The sequence below is a fragment of the Apaloderma vittatum genome, unplaced genomic scaffold, assembly GCF_000703405.1.
Source record: "Apaloderma vittatum isolate BGI_N311 unplaced genomic scaffold, ASM70340v1 scaffold10379, whole genome shotgun sequence".
NCBI classification, from domain to species: Eukaryota; Metazoa; Chordata; class Aves; order Trogoniformes; family Trogonidae; genus Apaloderma; species Apaloderma vittatum.
Genome location: NW_009737014.1, coordinates 22,266 through 41,562, shown reverse-complemented (window position 1 = coordinate 41,562; position 19,297 = coordinate 22,266). Strand labels below are relative to the sequence as shown.

General features: G+C 41.6%; 1 protein-coding gene across 3 annotated transcripts; it reads left to right on the top strand.

The window, feature by feature from the left end:
• The first annotated feature begins 3,814 nt into the window (after window positions 1–3,814).
• Window positions 3,815–17,163, top strand: ASB11 (ankyrin repeat and SOCS box containing 11, E3 ubiquitin protein ligase). 3 transcript variants are annotated; one of them, XM_009877194.1, is made up of 7 exons: window positions 3,815–3,992; window positions 6,964–7,043; window positions 9,984–10,040; window positions 11,483–11,633; window positions 11,834–11,968; window positions 12,882–13,073; window positions 17,039–17,163. In XM_009877194.1, the coding sequence occupies exons 1-7, from the start codon at window positions 3,815–3,817 to the stop codon at window positions 17,161–17,163; spliced, it is 918 nt and encodes a 305-aa protein (XP_009875496.1). The 3 variants fall into 3 exon arrangements, with proteins under 3 accessions (XP_009875496.1, XP_009875495.1, XP_009875497.1); XM_009877193.1 differs by having other exon boundaries at window positions 9,933–10,040; XM_009877195.1 differs by lacking the exon at window positions 3,815–3,992 and adding an exon at window positions 5,261–5,330 and having other exon boundaries at window positions 9,933–10,040.
• The last annotated feature ends 2,134 nt before the right edge of the window (window positions 17,164–19,297 follow it).

The following is a 19,297-nucleotide window of genomic DNA, read 5'->3' as shown; positions in this document are numbered from 1 at the left end:
AAAGTGGCTCCTTGGATCTCCTAGCAGTCCTGAGTACTGTATTCCTAGGTCAATAGGTGGCCCACGATACCAGTGTGTGAGAGAGGGCATTATCTCATTTCTTTCAGCCACCACTAAAACCCCCTCCCCAGTCTAATGCACTGGCTTAATTTCTTTTCTGAGCATTACTGAAGACTAAAACTCTTCACTTCATAACTCCGAGGACTACATAGTGTTGGACACTGTATTACTGTTAAAACTGTGCAATACAAAAATACTGTTTCCTGACTCTTTGAAGGGCAGTATTTAAAACATAACTTCTCTTGATATCATGTTGTTTGTATAAAGATGTAGTTATCCTAGTGACTGACAATTTATAGTTTCATTGAACATATTTTCATGAAACACAGAAAGGTAATGTGAAAGAAATGCCATATGCAAAGTCTGTTTTTTTTTTTACTAGAATTTTTAGCCTTTGATATGTAACATACAATATACATTGTATTATAATTAGAATTTTTCAAATTCTGCATTAAAAGTGGAGGTTAGCTAAAATGGTGACATAGAAATTATGGATATATGGGTTGAATTAAGGTAATGTTTTACTTTCCAAAGTTACTTTCTTTTCACTTTTCCCCCCAAACATTCAAGTTTATAACGACTTTTTTAAAGTACTGATTATCATTCCGGGGAAATGTTATTTGTATTTAATAACATTTTTTTGTTTCTTTTGGGTTCCCTGTAACATCTACAAACACACATTTTCAACAAGATTGTGAGAGTCTATTGAAAATAATTCTTTTCTTTTGTGGAACGTTATATGCTTCTGAATAACACAGTAAAGCCTTGCTATAGTTTTGTTTACAAGACAAATTTACAGTTTGTCTAAAAGTTTATTTACCTTTCTGTAAAGAACATGTATTTTTCATTAGCATGTGGGAACATACAACTGGTACAGAACTACACTCTATCTTGCTGCTTCCCATTGCTAGTGGTTCTACTTCTTAAGAGAAAGGTAATTATTAAGAAATATTGTGCACAAGCTGCCACTGAAATTTAATTCATAACTGATTTAACTGCATATATGCTGTTTCTCAAGCAATGCAACTTGTATTACACAGAACTCATTGTGGGACTGAATCGCTTACAGGCTTTGTGCGGTGGAGTGAGGAACAACGTCACTGAATCGTTTACAGTTTTTAAAATCATCAGTGGGTGAAATGGAAAAGTCTTAACTAAAATAATTGTGATAATTAAGAAAAAAAGCTCAAACAGACAGAATGAGTATGTTTAGAAATTAATAAAAAATAACCATGTTACAAAATCAAAAAGTTTCAGTTGTGCTTGTAGGTAACATCTGATCGTTGTGAAATACCGCGGAAATGTTACCAAAGAGCGAGTGATGCTGACTGAGTAATGTCTTACACCACACAGAGCCTCCACTGTGGAGGAAGAGAAGGGACCATCCAAACCCCTTCTGTCTGGAAGGTCTGCCCCCTTTCGTAGGAGGGATCACTCACCTGCAATGAAACTCCATCCGGCAGGCACAGGGTGAGATTGTGTTTCCAATACATTATATGCAGACACTGTGAATTAGGGCATAGACAGTGTGTTGGTAAGTGTATGTGGAACTAGAACAAGTATCGAGTCAAGTGTGAATGTTGTAAAATTCGTCTTTCGGAATGTGTTTCAGTTGATGTGGATAGATCTGTAAGAAGATAAATACACTGTAATGTGCTTGTTTTTGTGGTCAAGTTTTTCTGCACATTTTTTAAATAAACATTTTTTCCCCCTTTGATATGTATTTTTCTTCGCTAGTCTTTTTTCTTTTTTTCATATATACTTAGGCTTAGGAACAAATAATTGTATAAATGCATCTTTTCAATGCTTCCGTAAAACACAGACTTTAGGTAAATAGATATAAGAGCAATCAATCACAAAAGAGAGTGGTTTTACAAGCTTCTTAAAATTTAAAAAAAAAAATAAATATTTTTAATTTTTTATTTGGTACCATTAAACTATTGTCATCGTATTTGCTATGTATTTTTTGAGATATCCAGTAGTACGTTGACTTCAGCAGTTTTTCCTAATTACTTGAGCATTGACATAGTCAGAAAAAAGATGTGTACTTTTTGTTAAGGGAACAAAACTCAAGGCCATTTGTTCAAATTTCTCCTTTTTGTTTCCCTGTTGAGCAAACTTAACTGCGTTTCTCCTGATTCCTTGCCTGGACTCCTCCTGCCATGTAATCCATGTCTTCAGCTGTCTTGTCCACTGGCAAAGAGTATTAAAGTGACTAAAAGTAGGCAATTTTCCTCTTCTAGACTCATAGGCATTATAGTTTCTACAGGTATATCACAGAATCACAGAATGTCAGGGGTCGGAAGGGACCTCTGGAGACCATCTAGTCCAACCCACCTGCCAGAGCAGGATCACATAGGGGAGGAACACACAGGAACGCATCCAAGCGGGTTTTGAAAGTCTCCAGAGGAGAAGGAAAGGTATGTGTGGAAGGAAAGTTATATGTATTATTTAAGTAAGCTGTCACATTACTGGTGAAAATGTAATATCTTGATTTAATGCAGAATTTCAGAAAAATGATTTCACCTAAAAAATTAAAAAATAGCTTGGGGTGTTTTTTTCAGCCTGTCTGCACACATATATGTATTATTCTAGTGCACTTGGGAGGGCGGAGTGCTGAACATGGCAAGGTATTAAGACAGCTGTAAGGCTACAGAACAAAACCAATTGCATCTAAAGTGCCCAAGGTAATAATTTGCTGTAAAATTTCCTTCTGCGTATCCACCATCTCCTTGGGATCTCTAATAGAGGAGTGTCATCCTGCTCCTTCTCTTGACAGGTGTGTAAACAGAAGGGTAAGAGAACCTGGGAAAGGAAGGGATTCAAGAAATGAAATAAGTCTCCTGCTTTCTGTGTGTATATGAGAATGGGAATCAACAAAAGCTTAAATGGAGAGGGGATGGGGTATTCTACATAGATTCAATTAATTACATGCAGAAAAAAAATAATCTGTTCTCCATCGTAGCCCTGTGTCTTCAAAAAGAAAAAGGGGCAGTTAAAGAAAGGGTGCATCTTCTTTGGTTTCAGATATTACACCTTTGATTCAATGATGTATAATGTAAAGATATTTCCACTCTTTCAAAACAGTAAGATGCTGTTTGCAATATTAATGGACATATTAACGTTGCACATTAATGGACACCATTCTTTATCCCTGAGTGATGGAAGATACCAGTATGTTAACATGTGTTTCTGATTATACACGTCCAAGGTATTTTTTCCCCTCCTAGAATACCTTTGACTTCTTAGCTCCAGCTTTGAAAATACGTGGATTTATTTCAGATTCTTTCATGATAATGCTTTACTTTGATATGCTTGTCTTTGTTCTGTATCTGAGTACCAGCAAGGCCTGTTACGGACAGAAAAGTATTCTTTTTGCAGTATCTCTGAACAATTTCTGCAACTTTACCTAGGCAGCCTTTGTAAATGGAACTGCTACACCAAAGAAGAAAGTAATGTAGATGTAGAGGCTCTCAGGTGGTACGGAGAGCACCTATCTGAAAATTTATTCCAATTCATTTGGGTGTGGAAAGGATTTTCTGTTGGTTTCCTGTATGGCACAGGATGTTCAAGCAATCTTATCCTTGGTATTGTTATGTAGTATCAAATAGCCTGTACCAAATAAAAACAGAATGTATTTTTGGTAACTGAGGAACAGCAGGTTCTGGAGAGTTTAAAATAGATGACATATGATGCCAAGAATAGCCCGGTGCAACTTAGACGACCTGAGAAACTATTCAAAGAGCAAACCAAAATGGAGGGCAGTTCTGTACTCCATACTTTCACCAACATTTATTTTGCCATTTTTGCTTTGTTTTGCTTCAAGCTTTTAATTAAGATTTCCTTGGCTTTGCTGACCCACTTCTATATTGTTAAAGGCAACAGAAAGGAGGCTGCCAGGATAGCAGAAGAAATCTATGGAATAGTCCCAGGTAAAGTAAAAATATATACACTCTAACATTTTTAAAGGTGTATTTCCTACATTTTTGTAACTCAAGGATTTAAATCACTGAGTTGCCATCAAGCGAGGGATCTGTTGCTCAATGCATGGATGAATGTTTTAACCTGAAGTGCCTTCCATTTCTTGGGTCTGTGCAGTGTCAGTATGAGTTGGCATGATTTAGGTGTGCAAAATATGAGACTCCAACAATTATCCAGCTAGAATGAGGACAACATTTGCTCAGGGCACCATGGTAAATAAAAAGATTGTTCCCGGAAGCAAGGCGTTCTTTAGCAGCGGTTAGAGATGATTTTACTAAACAGCTAGCTTTACTGCCAGAGAATATTTAAGAAAAAAATTTAGCTTGTTGATTTCCTGAAAGGAGATACGAGAAGGATATAACTAATGACTTTGTGAATCCAAGCCAAGAACCCCTGTTTTGTTAATTCAGATGATAAAATTGAATACAGCTAAAATCATTCTAAAAAATACATGGCACAGGAATAGATTGTAGGGTGCTTAGTAGTTGTTTTTTTGTTGGTGTTCTTTTCCAAGTGATTTTACTCCTTCGCATTGCTGCCATAATAATGAGTAGACATGCATTTGCATGCCCTGTAATTCCACTAATTAAGATGACACAGTATTCTAAATGTATTACTAATGAGGACATATCTTCCTGCTCAAAGATTCTTATCAGCGTTGTGACATAACAGATTTTTATGTGACTCATTTCTGGGGCAGTTGCTTCATGATGGATAGTGCCACCATGAACATGTGCATGAATGTGGACAGAATATGGCTGGTGTGAGATGGGTACCCAAAGCAGAGAGATTAAGATCTACTGCAGCAAGGCATTTTTTGCAAAGCCTTTATGTACAGACATGTCTGGATTATTATTTGTTATTCTCCAGAATATAATTCCAATCATTTATTACAGTCATTTTTTTCCAAGTGCCTCCACGTGGCTGTAGTCAGACACAGGGCAAGCAATTTTTCCTTCATGTGGGTTCTGATCGAACTGCCTTGAAGTTTAGCAGACCGCAACGTATTTTTATCTGCAAGTTGCCATTTGCGAGAAGCCATTAAGGATAATCTTACAAAACATAAGATCATGTGATGCTGTTGCTGGGGCACTATATTGGATTACAGGCGGAGCTTCACAGCCTTTTCTCTTTGCAGTGAAATAGCACCGCAGGAGCAGCAGTAGCAGGGCTGCTTCATTTTTCAGTAGACATTCAAAAAGACACAGCGTTTTCAGACATGTCACTCACAGCTGTGAAGGGAAGATATGCCCCATATGGGAACTATATTTGCCACACGTTTCAGGGAGGTAGGTTGCTGTGGCTAGCATGGAAGTACGCAGCAGCATGTGTTTTCACGGTGAGGCATGTGTGTTTACACATTGCAAATGCATGTGACGTGCGCTTGCACGTGCTATACTCCACGCATAATAGGTTAAATAAGGTGCTGTAGCTCTGTTGTCTGAGCTGCTTCTCAATCTTTCTGCTGTACAAGGGCCCTGCATTTTGTCACCTGCGATGTCATCTGACTTTCTGAACTGAGCTAGCTTATTTCAGTCTCCAGCATGACGAGAGATGTAGAGTTTTGTGGATGGTTTCAGGAAAACGTTGCTCTGTCCCTACCTGGTTCCTGGTTCCATTGTTTCTCCTGGTGCATCCTCCTCGGTCCTTAGGAGCCTGGTCATATATTGTGCTGGTTGGTCTTCTCATGCCAGCTCCCTACCTTAGGAAGCCAGGAACAGCTCCTTAAATAAATGGAAACAAAAGTAGTAACTATAGTTAAAACCATAACCCCATGAGGTGAAGTGCATCCCCGTTCCCGGGTAACAAAGGGAGAGTCCCTTTTCCAAGGGTGAAACCCCTGCTGTGTCCTTGGCTTCAAGGCCCCAGGGATGTGTCTATGCCTCTCATTGATTTCTACCTGCCTTGGGTAGCACCTGAAATGGAGATAAATCACCCTTTCCATTCTCTCTGGTGTGCAGTGTAGCTGAAAAAATTAAACAGGACAAGGGTTTCAAATCCAGTGCTCATGGGGTTGCTGTACAACAGAGCATAAATGCAAACACTGGTATTGCTTCTGTCTTGTGGCACTGTAAATGCAGCTGGCCTTTGGAGAAATACTCACTGCACGTTGTGTTGCAGTATGGTTAGAAATTTTAATATAGGACAATTAATTTGGTCTCTCAGTTGCAGGGATTTAACCTGAGCTGACTGAAAAGCCTGCAAGTAGTAGCTAGGCTAAGGAATTTTTTTTGTTGGCACATGAACAGATTAAGATAAGAAAAAGGGCAAGCTAGCCTACATGAAGGTGTCTGAACAGTACAACAACTCACAATGATTAAGGAAGAAAAGTAAAACCTCAGGCAGAATTTATTTCTCCATGTCTTTTCTGAAACCTTCCAGCGAGGAGGAGGATGAAACCTGTTACCTGGTAGCTTGAGATGGAGGATATTATTTACGAAATTGTCAGTTCAGGAAATAAAACTGCCAAGTATGTGCCAGAATTCATTTGATGGACAAGTAAGCTCCACATCTCCCTGCTATGAGTCTCTTAACATAGTGCAAGAGAAGCTGGAATATGATCTGTGACGAGAACTCCCTAGGAAAGACAGAGATTGATACAGTTTTGAATAGGAGAATTGCAAGGCTCTGGAATTCCCGGGTGAGTCCCAGCAGCACTAAGCTTGTAGTCTTTGCTGAAGCATGCTTTTAAAAGTTCTGCCAAGAAGCTTTTGTTTAGGTCCCTCAGTGAGTGGCCAGTTTTCTCAGGAGTGCTGGGCATTCAGCTGCTCTGCTGAAATCCATTTATCAAACAGTTTCACTGGTGACCCCACATTGATTTCAGTCTTGATCTGCATTTAAACACAGCTCTTTTTACCCTGTCCACCCAGGATCTGCTTTTGCTGCTTACCTGAATTAAGTTCTATGTATTTTCTATTACAGGCGGCTGGGCAGACCGATCTCCCCTTCATGATGCTGCCTTCCAAGGACGTCTCTTATCTCTGAAAAGCTTGATTGCACAGGTAAAAGCCTACAGGTAAAGAAGAGATTGGGAAACAGCATAGTTTCTGTTGAATTGCATCTGTGAGTTGGTGAGCTGGTGATAGACTGCACAGGGCATATGAAATGCAGTCATATAAATAATGTATTTGCATGTATGCCTTCAGGCATGCATTAGTTTGCTTTGTTAGGATGCTGGGGACAAGCCCAGCACAAAGGCTGTTACAGCTTGTAGCTTGCTGTATGATAAACAATGACCCCTGGGCTCTTTCTATACAAACTGGGCTTGGGGATAGGCACAATATATATATCAGCTATTTTGAAAAATTGGTAGAAAGCTGTAAAAATACATCTGGCTTTATAAAACAGCAAGAATAGTCTGCCTCAAGAGAGAGCTGAGGAAAGAATATACTAAAAAAGACAAGAAACTGGATAGGGAAGTGGGCAGCTGCAAAGGGATAGGTTATGGTTTGTCATGCTTTGCCAACCGTCTTCCTTATCACCTTTGCTTAAACTCAACATCCTCATTTGGCATGAATGAGCAACCCATCCTCCTGTATCAAAAAATTTGCAAGGAAATTAATTCCCTGAGTGTGAGCTCTGTGACTTGGTCATCAGACTTTTTATGTTCAAGGTAAACCATTTTTATGGGTAAGGCCACAGCTCAACTGGACGACAACCTCAAGGAGTGGAGTTGCCAGGCTGAAAGCCTTGGCTCCAGACATCTGTCAAGGCATGGCTGCAGCTAAAAGAAGTCACTGCTCACATCCAGTATTCCCCCTCCCATTTCCTAATCCCCCTTTCCTTCAACTTTTGATACAAAATGTTTTTTACGGAAAAGGAATTGATGAAGGTTAGGAAAAATAAGGAAAAGGGCTTATTCATTAGGGACTTTAGGGGTTTTCTTACCCTTTCTATCTCCATTTATGCTGAGCTTACACCATCTTATTAGTGGGGCTTCCAGTGTTGAGATTATACACTAGATGCCCTGGTTATGCACTGGTCGGAGTCATACACTGGAGAAGCACTTGGTGCTGTGGTTGTATATAATTTAGTTAATCCACCCTTTCCGCTTCTCCAGAAGTCATTTAATTTTGGGAGTGAAGGATGAGGGTCCTTGATGATGAAAAGAGATCAATATCTGTAGACATGGAATTGTACCTGATTCATGACAGCCTGATAAATGCAGGGATGAAGCTATTCATGGAGCAACGTAATCATTGATCATTGCTTCTAATATAGTTACATTAGAGTCTAAAATTAAATACGGAGCTATACTTTAGCACATATGTGGGACACTCAAAAGTCTCTGCTGTAGGACCGTAGCTTTCAAGAAAGCCAGTGAGCCTTCTGCTCCTTGGAGGATGCCTGAACATAAGAGGATGACAAAGTGCTGGAGTTTTAAAAGAGTTTAAGAACTCACCAGTGCCTGTTCTAGCAGACACCTTGGGAAGAGTTTGTAATCGTCTGAAAACACGATTTAACATGAGCAGTATTTGGTAAACACTTGTTATAAGATCTATAACTTGATCTCCATTTCGTAATGGAAGCGAATCTTGTTTTGCCTTTCACTTGCAATGACTGAGTTTCATTTTTCAAATATATATATCTGAATAATGATTGAGAATATGATTCTCTGATTCTGTGAATAGCTCTCCTCTTCTTAACAGGATTATCTAGATGACATTCCTCTTAAAGGAATATGCTGATCATTAAGTACGAAACTCCATAAATTAGAAAATGGAATAATCTCAACATTTTTTCAAGGCTGTATCTGGCACTGGTGTAATGTAGGGGAAATTTTTAGTGACAGCTTTTACATTGATAATGCTTTCACATAACTAAAAAATGATTGTTATTCTATCACAGAACTTCTGTCTTAAAGTGGTCACAGTGGCTGGTTTTAATGCTCATTGCATAGGCACTGGTGGCTTTTCTAGCGTTACTTTGCTGACATATTTCTGCGTTTGCAACTGGCTACCAAAAAGTGCATTGCTGCCATCTTGTGAGCTGCTGAGTTTATAGCACATCAGGTAGAGACCAGCTGTGTTACAAAACACACTAAGTGGAAAATGGAGCTGCTCCAGGCCTGTTACCAAACGTAGTTGTGAAATCTTAATTACCAGTGGATGCATCTTTGGCAAAACACATATGATAATGGCTTTCTCCTTTGTGAATATGTCTGTTTTCTGCTTTCAAAGGAATAAATGTAAGAATTGGTATTTAGGCTAATACCTGTAATGAGGCATTTGCAAATCACAGTTCTTTCCTTCCAGTGTGAGACATTTCCTGAGTGGTCAAATAAGAGGAACTGATTTGTGGGTAGGATTTGTCTCATCTATCTTATGGATTTACCAGGTACTTACCACCTCTGAGTGAACCACACTGAGCACCTTGTATACTCAGTGGAAGTATTTTTAGAATGCAATTCATCTGACCAACTAGAAACAGCTGGTTTAGAGCAGGATGAGTCATATCCTAGGAGAGCCTGTTTTTCCCCACTGAAGGACATCCCACTGAGGGCTCCAGCTGAGCTGCTGATATCTATTCCAGAAGCATCCCCATTCAGGGAGGTGAATCCAACCAACTATAGCTCCTGGTGCTGGACTTAATAGAGACGGTAATGCCACCCTTAATAAGTTAAAGAAACACTATGTCTTTCCTATGATTGACCATTCACTGTAAAAAACTAGAAATAAGAGCCACAGCTTGTCCTTGCTTCCTCTTTTAACCCCATCACCCGGCTGCCGTCTTTGGGGACAAGCACGAAAGCACCGAGCAACATTAACCCACTTCATGCACCTTCCCTGGACGTGGCTCTCCCCTCTTTGCACCCTCGCCAGCCCTGGGTGAGCTGCGTGGTTCAGGCAGGGCTTTCCCCTCACACCTCCTCACCCTGCCCTGCGTTGCAGGGTTTCAACGTGAACCTGGTGACGACGGACCGCGTGTCAGCTCTCCACGAGGCCTGCCTGGGAGGCCACGTTGCCTGTGCGAAGGTGCTGCTGGAGAATGGCGCTCAAGTGAGTCCTGGGGATGCTGGGGGCGATGTGGGTGCCTGGAGCATGGATGCCCCCTGTGTCAGAGGGGATGTTGGATTGCAGGGCCAGCATGCAGAGGGACAGGAGCAGTGCAGACAGAGAGGAGGAAAAATAAAACAATCCTTTGTTTCCACGGGTGATGGATTTGCCTTCACCCTCATGGCTGCTGTGGTCACCCCGTAATTCTGTTTTATTTTTCCCTCTGTGTGTGAGGTGTAGTTGCAAATGATGAAAAAGGAATGGGAGGTGGTAGGTGAAAATAACCTTCAAGAAAATTACTTATCTCTTTTTCCCCCCATATAAAAATCACTATTTTTCTGTGGGATGGTGTGGGAGTCTCATGTAAGCAAAAATAGATGTACTTGAAGCAATGAAATGTTCTACCTGCTACTAAAACAACATTTGCCCCAGTTGGACCTAAGGTAGAGTACATCTTAACAATGGACAAACAGGAATGGAAAAAATATGTAAGGATATATTTCATTCAACTGGGTTTTGAAGTACAATTTATATGGCAAGACATGGAGCAACAGGCAGTTGAGGTATCCTTTGCGGAAGAGAATGCGTTTGTTAACTTCCTAAACTGTATGCCAAATTTCAGTCCCTTAAGAGATGAAGAGAAAACCCCTTTGTGTTCAGTATTACTTGATTTTGGTATATTAATGGCATTTCATTTTTATAACACAGAGAACCATTTCTGAACTACCTGTTGCTTTCCTAAGAAACGAGCCTACTCCTGTTACAATATATAGCTCTGGTGGGTTTTGAGTTTTGCTTTTCCCCCACTCTCTGTTCATAAAAAAAGTCAGAAGGCTGGTGTCTAACTTCTGGGAGAAAATATGCCACTCTCCTGCTCTATTTTCTTGCTGCACTCTCCTTTATCTCCTTTTTTTACCAAACCCTTTACTCCACAAAAGCTACCTTGCCATTCTTTCCTCTTTTACCAGTTAAAGGAGAGGGAGATGAAAGAAATAATTTTTCTTCTTACTTACACTTGGTTATTAGCCTTCTGAATCACTGGTTCTGTTGTGAAATGGTGCCGTTAGACTCCCGCAGTGCCTCCAGCAGCTCCAGCCACATCTGTCCATTGAGACAGGGTAGCAATGGGGGTAGAGGTGGGCTGCTGCACTGCAGTGTGTCCTCTGTCTGAAATACAGATACATTTTCTGAGCAACTCTGGGAGGAGCATTCGTAGCAGTGTTGCTGCCTTAGGGCACTAGCTGTCCAGGAAAGAAGCCAGACCTCAAAGGACAATATTATGTACGTTACGCTACAACTTATAAATGAAAGTTGTTAGCAAAATCAGTTCTGAAATTAAGCAAGACAAGTGTCTTCTTCTGGTGTCTTTCTGGTGAGCACATGAGGTATGGTGCGAGGGCATTACTCATAAACTGGATTATCCTGAGTGTGTCTTGCTGTTCCAGGTCAATGCAGTCACCATCGATGGGATCACTCCTCTGTTTAACGCCTGCTGCTCTGGCAGCGTGGCCTGTGTCAACATGCTGCTCGAATTTGGAGCCAAGTCGCAGCTCAGGGACCACCTTGCTTCGCCCATTCATGAAGCGGTCAAGAGAGGTAACGCTCAGGCTGTGAGTGAAGTTAACAATAACTGAGAAATATGTCTTTTATTGATGTTAAAACATTTTTCTTAAAAAATATTGTCTCTACTGGCATGGATAAATAGGCTTGGCTTATTCCCAGCTTTTGAGAGGCATTGGTTGTATCTGTGTGTATTCTGCTCTACAGCACTTCATGGATGGCTCTTTTATTCACAGGTCACAGGGAGTGCATGGAGATCCTTCTGGCCCATGAGGTTGACATTGACCAAGAAGATCTGCAGCATGGGACCCTACTCTATGTGGCTTGCACATACCAGAGGACAGACTGCGTTAAGAAGCTTTTGGAGCTAGGTACACCTGGAAATGGGGCTGAGGGAGAGCTCTAGCACTGTGAACCAGCACTGCAGGTCTCTCCAGGCTGCCTCTTCACTGCAGACGTCATGGGTTATTTCCATAGGAGGTGCTTGAGCCGCCTGAGTCTGTGAGACTCATTTGAGGCTATTAAAAATTTCGCCTGCATTCATGAAGAATTTATGATTTCCTAATTAAAAAAGCCCTAATTACAGACACCTCCCTGTGACTGTCTGAATGTGCAAATAAAATACTTTTAGTTTTCTAGAATGATAACAGGAAGTACAGACAATGCTGGCCAATATTAGTGCCATCAATTCTTGATCATGATAAACTGCTGTGCTGAGCAATAAGTTCACCAGCTCCTCAGCGGATGATGAAGACAGCAGTAAAGCTGCTTGAAAGAATAATCACTGCAGGTCCAGGCACAGCCTACAAGCTAGCATAAATTTTTGCTGTCAATGTACATTAGCCGACTTACTTACACCTGCTCAGTGTGGCCCTGCTGTGCCTAGGGCAAGCCTTTCACTTGCTGTGCTCTCAGAGTTTTTACAATGAGATACCTAAAGGATACTTTCTTCCCTCGTAATTAAATTAACATAATCTATGTTAGATAGTACATTATTAACAAATTTACAGAGCATATGGTAGGCTTTGAACATCTACTGGGTTGAAGGTCGAGCTGCTCAGTTTTGTTCATCGTAGAGAGTTTGGTGGCTCAGACGACTTTTACACTGCAACTATTTGACTTGCTGAATTTTGCACTGCTGCTAGTGAGAGAAATGAGAAAGGCCTGTGTGACATCCACCCCCTTCATTCATTTGGGATACTGGTGAAAATGAGCCCCTGCGATGTGGGTTTAGACAGTTCCTGCTGCCTCCCAGATCTAACTGTGTTCTCTTGTTCACTGAAGGAGCCAATGTTAACATGGGGAAGCGATTAGACACCCCCCTCCATGCAGCAGCAAGGAAATCCAGCGCGGAGATAGTCAACTTGCTGATAGACTATGGTGCTAACCCAAAATGCAGAAATGCTGAATTCAAATGTGCCCTGGATCTTGCCATGCCCAACAGCAAAGTGGAGCAAGCGCTTCTGCTTCGAGAAGGTAATGGTTTTCTTTCTTCTTTTTTTTTTTTTTTTTAAAGCCAAACAGTATTTATTTCCTTTACCTAGATACCTTTTCTTAACTGCTCTTGTAAGTAATGCTCTGTAGAAGTTCTCTTATCTTCTCCACTGACTTGAAATCTGCAGCACGTGACACTGATACTTGTTGCCAAGTGTTAGGGTTTTAGCAGGCAAATTTGTCAGTTACTCTCTGCTTTATTCGCCTGTCTAATGATGGAAAATTATGTGTATTTACCATTTGGGACATTAAGGATTAAAAACTGCCATGAGAATTTATTCACAGATAGTATTTTAGTACCACCATCATGTGTTCAACTTAGCACCATGGCTTAATGTCCTGCTTCCTGCAGAAAAAAAGCCACACGTGTGTGTGTGTGCCCTCGGTTGCCAGGAGAAAGCTGAGTCGTTTGCCAGGTGGCTGCTTGGCTGAACGGCCCGCAGCATTTCCATGCTGTTCATGGGGGTGCAATTCTGGCACAAACCAGCAGTGCCCTTTTGCAGCTTCATTAATTATCTTTCCAGTCTGCTGGAAGAAATTTCTGAGCAGAAATGAGCCTAGATCCTGCTGTGCCAGTTTCACCTACACCACGTACAGCCAGAACTTGATGCTGCCAACAGCAATATCCCTGGGATATGGACATGCGGAATTAAGTTCCCTTACGTCTCTAACCAGCATATTGGTATCCTGTTAGTTGGTCTATGCTCCCCCCAGGCTTTGTTGACATGGAGGGTGAATGGTGTTCCCCCGTGCAGGCAGCCTGTCACCTTCCCGCATCTGTTCGCTCCTCACTGAGGAGCGAAACACCATGTGCACAGAGATCCTGCTTCCAGCTACGAAATAGCTCTTGGATGGTAAATTAATATTGTCAGTGCTGTGCATAGGCTTTGTGCTGGGCTCCTCACACAGGTCTGTTTTAAGGAGGAAATGAAACATTGGCTTAATATCCTGCAGTCCTACACCCTATTCATGCAGAACTTTAATTTGTCATGTCTAAAACCTCCTGAGAGGACTTTTGCTTGAATGCTTCTCACCTCTTGTGACTTCTGTCCTCGTATCTGAGATGCTCAGGGCTCAGCAACAACAGGCTATGTGAGCAAAGGCAGTGCTTGCAGTTGTCCTGCTCCAATTGCCTTGTGCGAGTGAATTTGTGTAGATATAAAAAATCCCAATATGAATAATTTTATCTTCCTGCACTTTATTTTTAATTTCTACTTTCACCTTGTCACCCTATCCTCCCCCACAGTCAGAGGGATGATAGGGACACTTCAGCTCCTGCTGGTTCTTCACTTTTAAGAAATGGTTTCCTCAGTTTCCTCACCTATCCCTTCAGACCTGCTTCCAGATACTTTGCTGCATCTAATATCTGCAGCTGTCCTTTTCCCATATTTCTGTTTTTTTCCGAGGTCTTTATGTTTGAAATAAACACGCTAGACTTTTCTGCTGTGCTTACTTAGATGACTCTCTTTAAATGCTTCTCTTCCTAGCTATTAAGTAATGTGAAATGTAAAATGTTTCTGTTTCCCTAACTGCTTTGGGACATGGTAGCTTTTCTTCACTTCCAGGGACAGTAGTACAAATGCTCTTTTCCATATATCCAGTATTTTTCTATTAATTTCTTCTCAGAGTGGGTATTATCAGCTTGTTTAGGCTCATAAGTTTTCCTGTAGTAAAAGCACAGATTATGAAACTTACCTGGAAGGTACAAAGACAGGCTTTTAAGCATAAGTCTCTACCCATTGCTTGCCAAACACTGCTGTGGTGGCTACTGTTTAGCCAGATACTGGAGGAGGCACAGGGTGGAGACAGTGTTCAAAAAGTGAACACCTCTGGGCAGGTGTAAAGACCCAAAGAAGCTCCAGACAGAGGAGAGCGAGGGGGAGGCAGGGATGTGATCGTTAGTAAGTTGCATTTGTGCACGCAGAACCAATGGAGTCTCATATCCAGCAGGTTCGTGCCTGGTGTGCCCCTCACCTTACCTGTGGGGGGTAGGGCACCTGCCTGGTCACCCTACAGGGAAGCCACCGGTGCTGTGAGAGCCACTGGCCAAGCCAGCATCCCCATCATCCAAATGAGTCCTTTGACAGCTTTCCTTCCAGAGAGCTTTCTGATGTTTAACAAGAGCTTTTCAGCAGCAGCCTTTCCCCCAAGACAAGGGAAGGTGAAAAAGGCCTCTCATCTCCGTATTTTCTATTTATTTATTAATTTATTTGTTTGTCTATTTATTTATTTATTTAACTGATGGTGTGGTGTCTTTTTGCACAAAACCTTTGGAGATTTTCTCTCTTTGAGCTGTTTTCCTTCCAGTCAGACTTAATTAAAATTGGATGGCACATTATGACACTATTTTGAGGAGCACTGATAGACTGACTAACATACAAAAACATTCACAGTCAGTGTGCTCATGTGAAACGGCTAATTTGCAATGAGTCCTTGTGCAAGCACCTGCTAAGACAGCTGCAGTTGTTCTGTATATATGAACAACTAACACTATTTGCCATATCCACCCATTAATGGCTGGTGTTGTAGTTGGAATCTACTGCCTGGGCTGGCAACAAAGAACCACATGGCCACTTGCTCACTCCTCCTCCCATCCATGTCCCCACAGAGATGTGGAGAGAGAAAATTCAACTAAAAAGGCTCAAGGATTGAGATTAGGACACGGAAAGTCCATTCACCACTTATGATCACGCACAAAAATCAGAGTAGAATTGGGAAGAAAATATAAATTTAATTTATCACCACCATTTTATTGACTAGCTTAGAGTAGGGTGGTGAGAGGAATACATAAACAACTCAATCTTGAATACATTGGAACCCCCCACCCCTCCCTTCTTCCTGGCTCCTTTATTCCCACATAAGTGTAAGGAGGGGTAGGGGGTGGAGGATGCAGTCTATCTGTCCTTTACTCACTGTCCATGGCAGTCCTTCCTTCTTGAGGAAGAGGGCTCCTCTCAGTCTTCCCCTGCTGCCACGTGGTGTCCATCTCAGAGGAGGCAACCGTCTCGCTCAACGTGAGTCTGTCCCACTCAGGCTCATGGTTCATTTCAGGTGTGTCCTCCACTCCTCTTTCCTCCCTGGCATGGAGTTCTCCACATACTGCCACATCCCAGATGTTCTCACCACCATGAATCCCCTCAGTTGGCAGGCAGTCATCTCCCTGCCAGGTGACTTACCCTGGGACTTCAGGGAAGCACTCTGCTCTGGTGCCTTCCTTCTCTGCTTTCTTCACTGACTGAGTTCCTTTGCTTTCCTCTCACCTTCTCCTCCTTCTAACAGAAAAAATTCCTCAACACAAAAGGAAGGACAGACAAGGAGAAAATGTGAAATAAATGGAAAGAGAAAGAGCCAACAGGCAGTGGCTCAGTAGTTTCCCCTCTTAAATTCATTGATTGCAAAGGTGCTGATTGGCCTGGCCTTGACCAGAGGTGGGTCTGACCTTTACCTGGGACTGGGGGAGGCTCTTGAAATTTTGCAAGAGTTGTCATCCACAGCCTTTCCCTGCTACCAAAACCCCCTTCACACTCAAACCCATGACAGCTGGTCTACATCGAGCACCTCTGCAGCTCCTCATAACCCCTCTTATCTTTATCCTCACAACACTGCTAGGAATTTTTTATATCTTGAGCAAGGGTTATGCATCCTTGCATTCTCTCTCCAGTGTAGACACTTTTATGTTATTTTAAATATTTACTCAAGAAAATATGCAGAAAAGCCTAGCTGTGCATGCAGAAAAGGGATTTTAGTGCTCATACTTTTCAAATCACTGAACCAACTTTGACAATGTAAATTAAATATGAACAATAATGTATTTAGCTCTCCCTGACTTCAGCAAGTCGTTGTGTAATTCTTGATCTGATTTGCAAACCTTGCTGGTGTTTGTCGCTTTCTGACTTATACCAGTGGTGGGGTTGGGGGTGCTTGTTCTTGCCTTTTTTTTTCCCCAGGTCCTGCCAGCCTTGCCCAGCTGTGCCGGTTGTGTATCAGAAAGCATCTGGGTCGGTCATGCCTATATGCAGTCCACAAGTTGCACCTGCCTGAGCCACTTGAGAACTTTCTCCTTTATAGATAAGTCTGTGACTATCTTTACACTGCAAAAGAAAGAGGAACAAATGGCTGTTTACTTCAAGTTTATTATATCAAAGAAAAAAAATCAAAGACATCATTTACTGTCTCCCATGGATACTAAACACGACCTGCTACGTGACAGAGCAAATTGAAAACACCTTTTTACAGACAGTAAATGATATTACGGATACAATTGCCTCAGACTGCTGCCACATCCACTTATGAGAAGTTGTAGTACATGAACAGCTCACTTGGCATGTATTTTTAGATGCATATCCACACATCCACCTACACACAGAGACTTCCCCTGCATTTACTGGTTTTTTTTACATTTGTGTAGTATCTGTGCAGCTTCCTACTCTTGTTTGTTCAATCTCGCTGTCAAAATCAAAGCAGTGACTGTTATTCTTCCGCTAGTGTGAGAATGAAAGCCTTCAGTGCCCAACATCAACCATATATAATATGTTGCACATCTTTTGGCGGCTTTGGCTTTTCATCCTGCCATCACTTTCTTGTAGTCTAGTGAACTTGTACCAATTTCCAGCAGGCTCTGGCTGTCCAACCATTGCACATCTCCTCACCCTGAGCTCAGCTGCCCCTGATGCTAGCATGTCTTGTGCTCTGAAGTGCAAGTGAAGTTACCAAAGCAGATGAGGATTTTGGAGTAAGCCCGCAAAAACGCATGAAAGACTTAAACCCACCTTCATTTGTCCTAAAAAAAATCTCTCCTAAGTTATATCACCTTAGATCTGGCTGTGTTCATTACATGAATAAATTTTCTTAGCTTAATTCCAGGACAGAACTGCAAATGTTTTCATAGGCACAGTATATCAAGTTCTAATGTTTGTCCTTTGCAAGGTTTAAAGAGAAGCAAAGGAATGTGTTTCTGCTCTTTCGGGCTTTGCACGCTTTGCCATTTCTCAAGATAAATCCTTGGACTGTAGAGCAGGAGAGAAGCAAGGCCCTAGGGATGATTGTCCATTGCTCAAATATTCTCCTTGTTGGATATTGTTCACCAGGAGGAGAAGTTTGTAGGCTTGTCTGCTTCCTCATCTGCGACTCTAGAGGCTTTAATTACTTCCCTGGGAGAGGAGATTTTTAGAGTGATATGGCTTTGCCCATTGTGCTATTAGTTTAAATATGGTCCATGTTAGCAGCTTGTACACAACAGAGCTAAAAATGTGTACCTCTGGGCTGAAATTGTGATGTCTGGTGACTAGTGCAGTGCCTGCAAGGCTCTGTAAGGGTTTGTTTATTTCTGTGTTGGTAGTTCTGAGAGGAGAAATGTTTCTTCAGACACGAGTTTTGGCAAACTTCTCCCATGAGACTGGCAATGGTGTTTCAGCAGTTGTAGTAAAATGGGAAGTAGAGGCAAAAGAAGTTTCTGTCTCCCCTTAGCTCAACTTCACAGGTTCCAGTGGCTGATGACACACTTTCAGGCCATGAGACGTAGTGGTTTCATTATGAGCTATGCATGCTGTTACCTATTTTCACTGCCCATACATCTTAAATTGGCCTGCAGGGGCCTGAATAAGGGCTTCCAACAGCCTTTGAGCTCCTGTCCCTGCTCCATCAGCCTCTCTGGTTCGATGCTAATCCTTCAAATTCACCATGACGTTTTCCTTCTCTGGGATGTACATCTAATGTTTCCAGTACATCCTTACAATTAATTCAGCACAAGTAAGATAAATTGAGCTCCCAGCAGTTCACAAGATTGAACCTGCAATGTTACAGCCAGCAATGAATGTGTTTTTCATCTTGTGTTTGCACATACTGAACGCTGTCAGACAGCAAGAGCTATTGCCCATAAAGTTGTCAGTTACATAAATGACCTTGTAGAGTACAGTACATCATGAATCTCAGAGATTTGAACTCTAAATTCTCAAGAGCCTCTGAAAATCAAATACTATCAAGAAAGAAATGTCTATATTAATTTGATGTCAGCAGATCTCTCTCAGTCTTACTTTACCACTAGCTCACCTGGTCTGCTTTTAAGGTGTCAGTCAGAAAACCATCCACCATCTAAATAGAAAGACAGAGCCTCAGCTGTGTGGGTTGTCAGACTTGCATTGCAGTCAAGGAGCTAAGGCAATTTATGGGATCTATTTTGGAATGTATAACACCAAATTGATTTCTTA

Coding starts and splice junctions, on each gene's coding strand:
- ASB11 (XM_009877193.1), top strand. CDS start 3,815: ATGGAGGGCAGTTCTGTACTCCATACTTTCACCAACATTTATTTTGCC. Junction 7,044..9,932: donor TGAAAAGCTTGATTGCACAG/GTAAAAGCCTAC, acceptor CCTGCGTTGCAG/GGTTTCAACGTGAACCTGGT. Junction 10,041..11,482: donor TGCTGGAGAATGGCGCTCAA/GTGAGTCCTGGG, acceptor TTGCTGTTCCAG/GTCAATGCAGTCACCATCGA.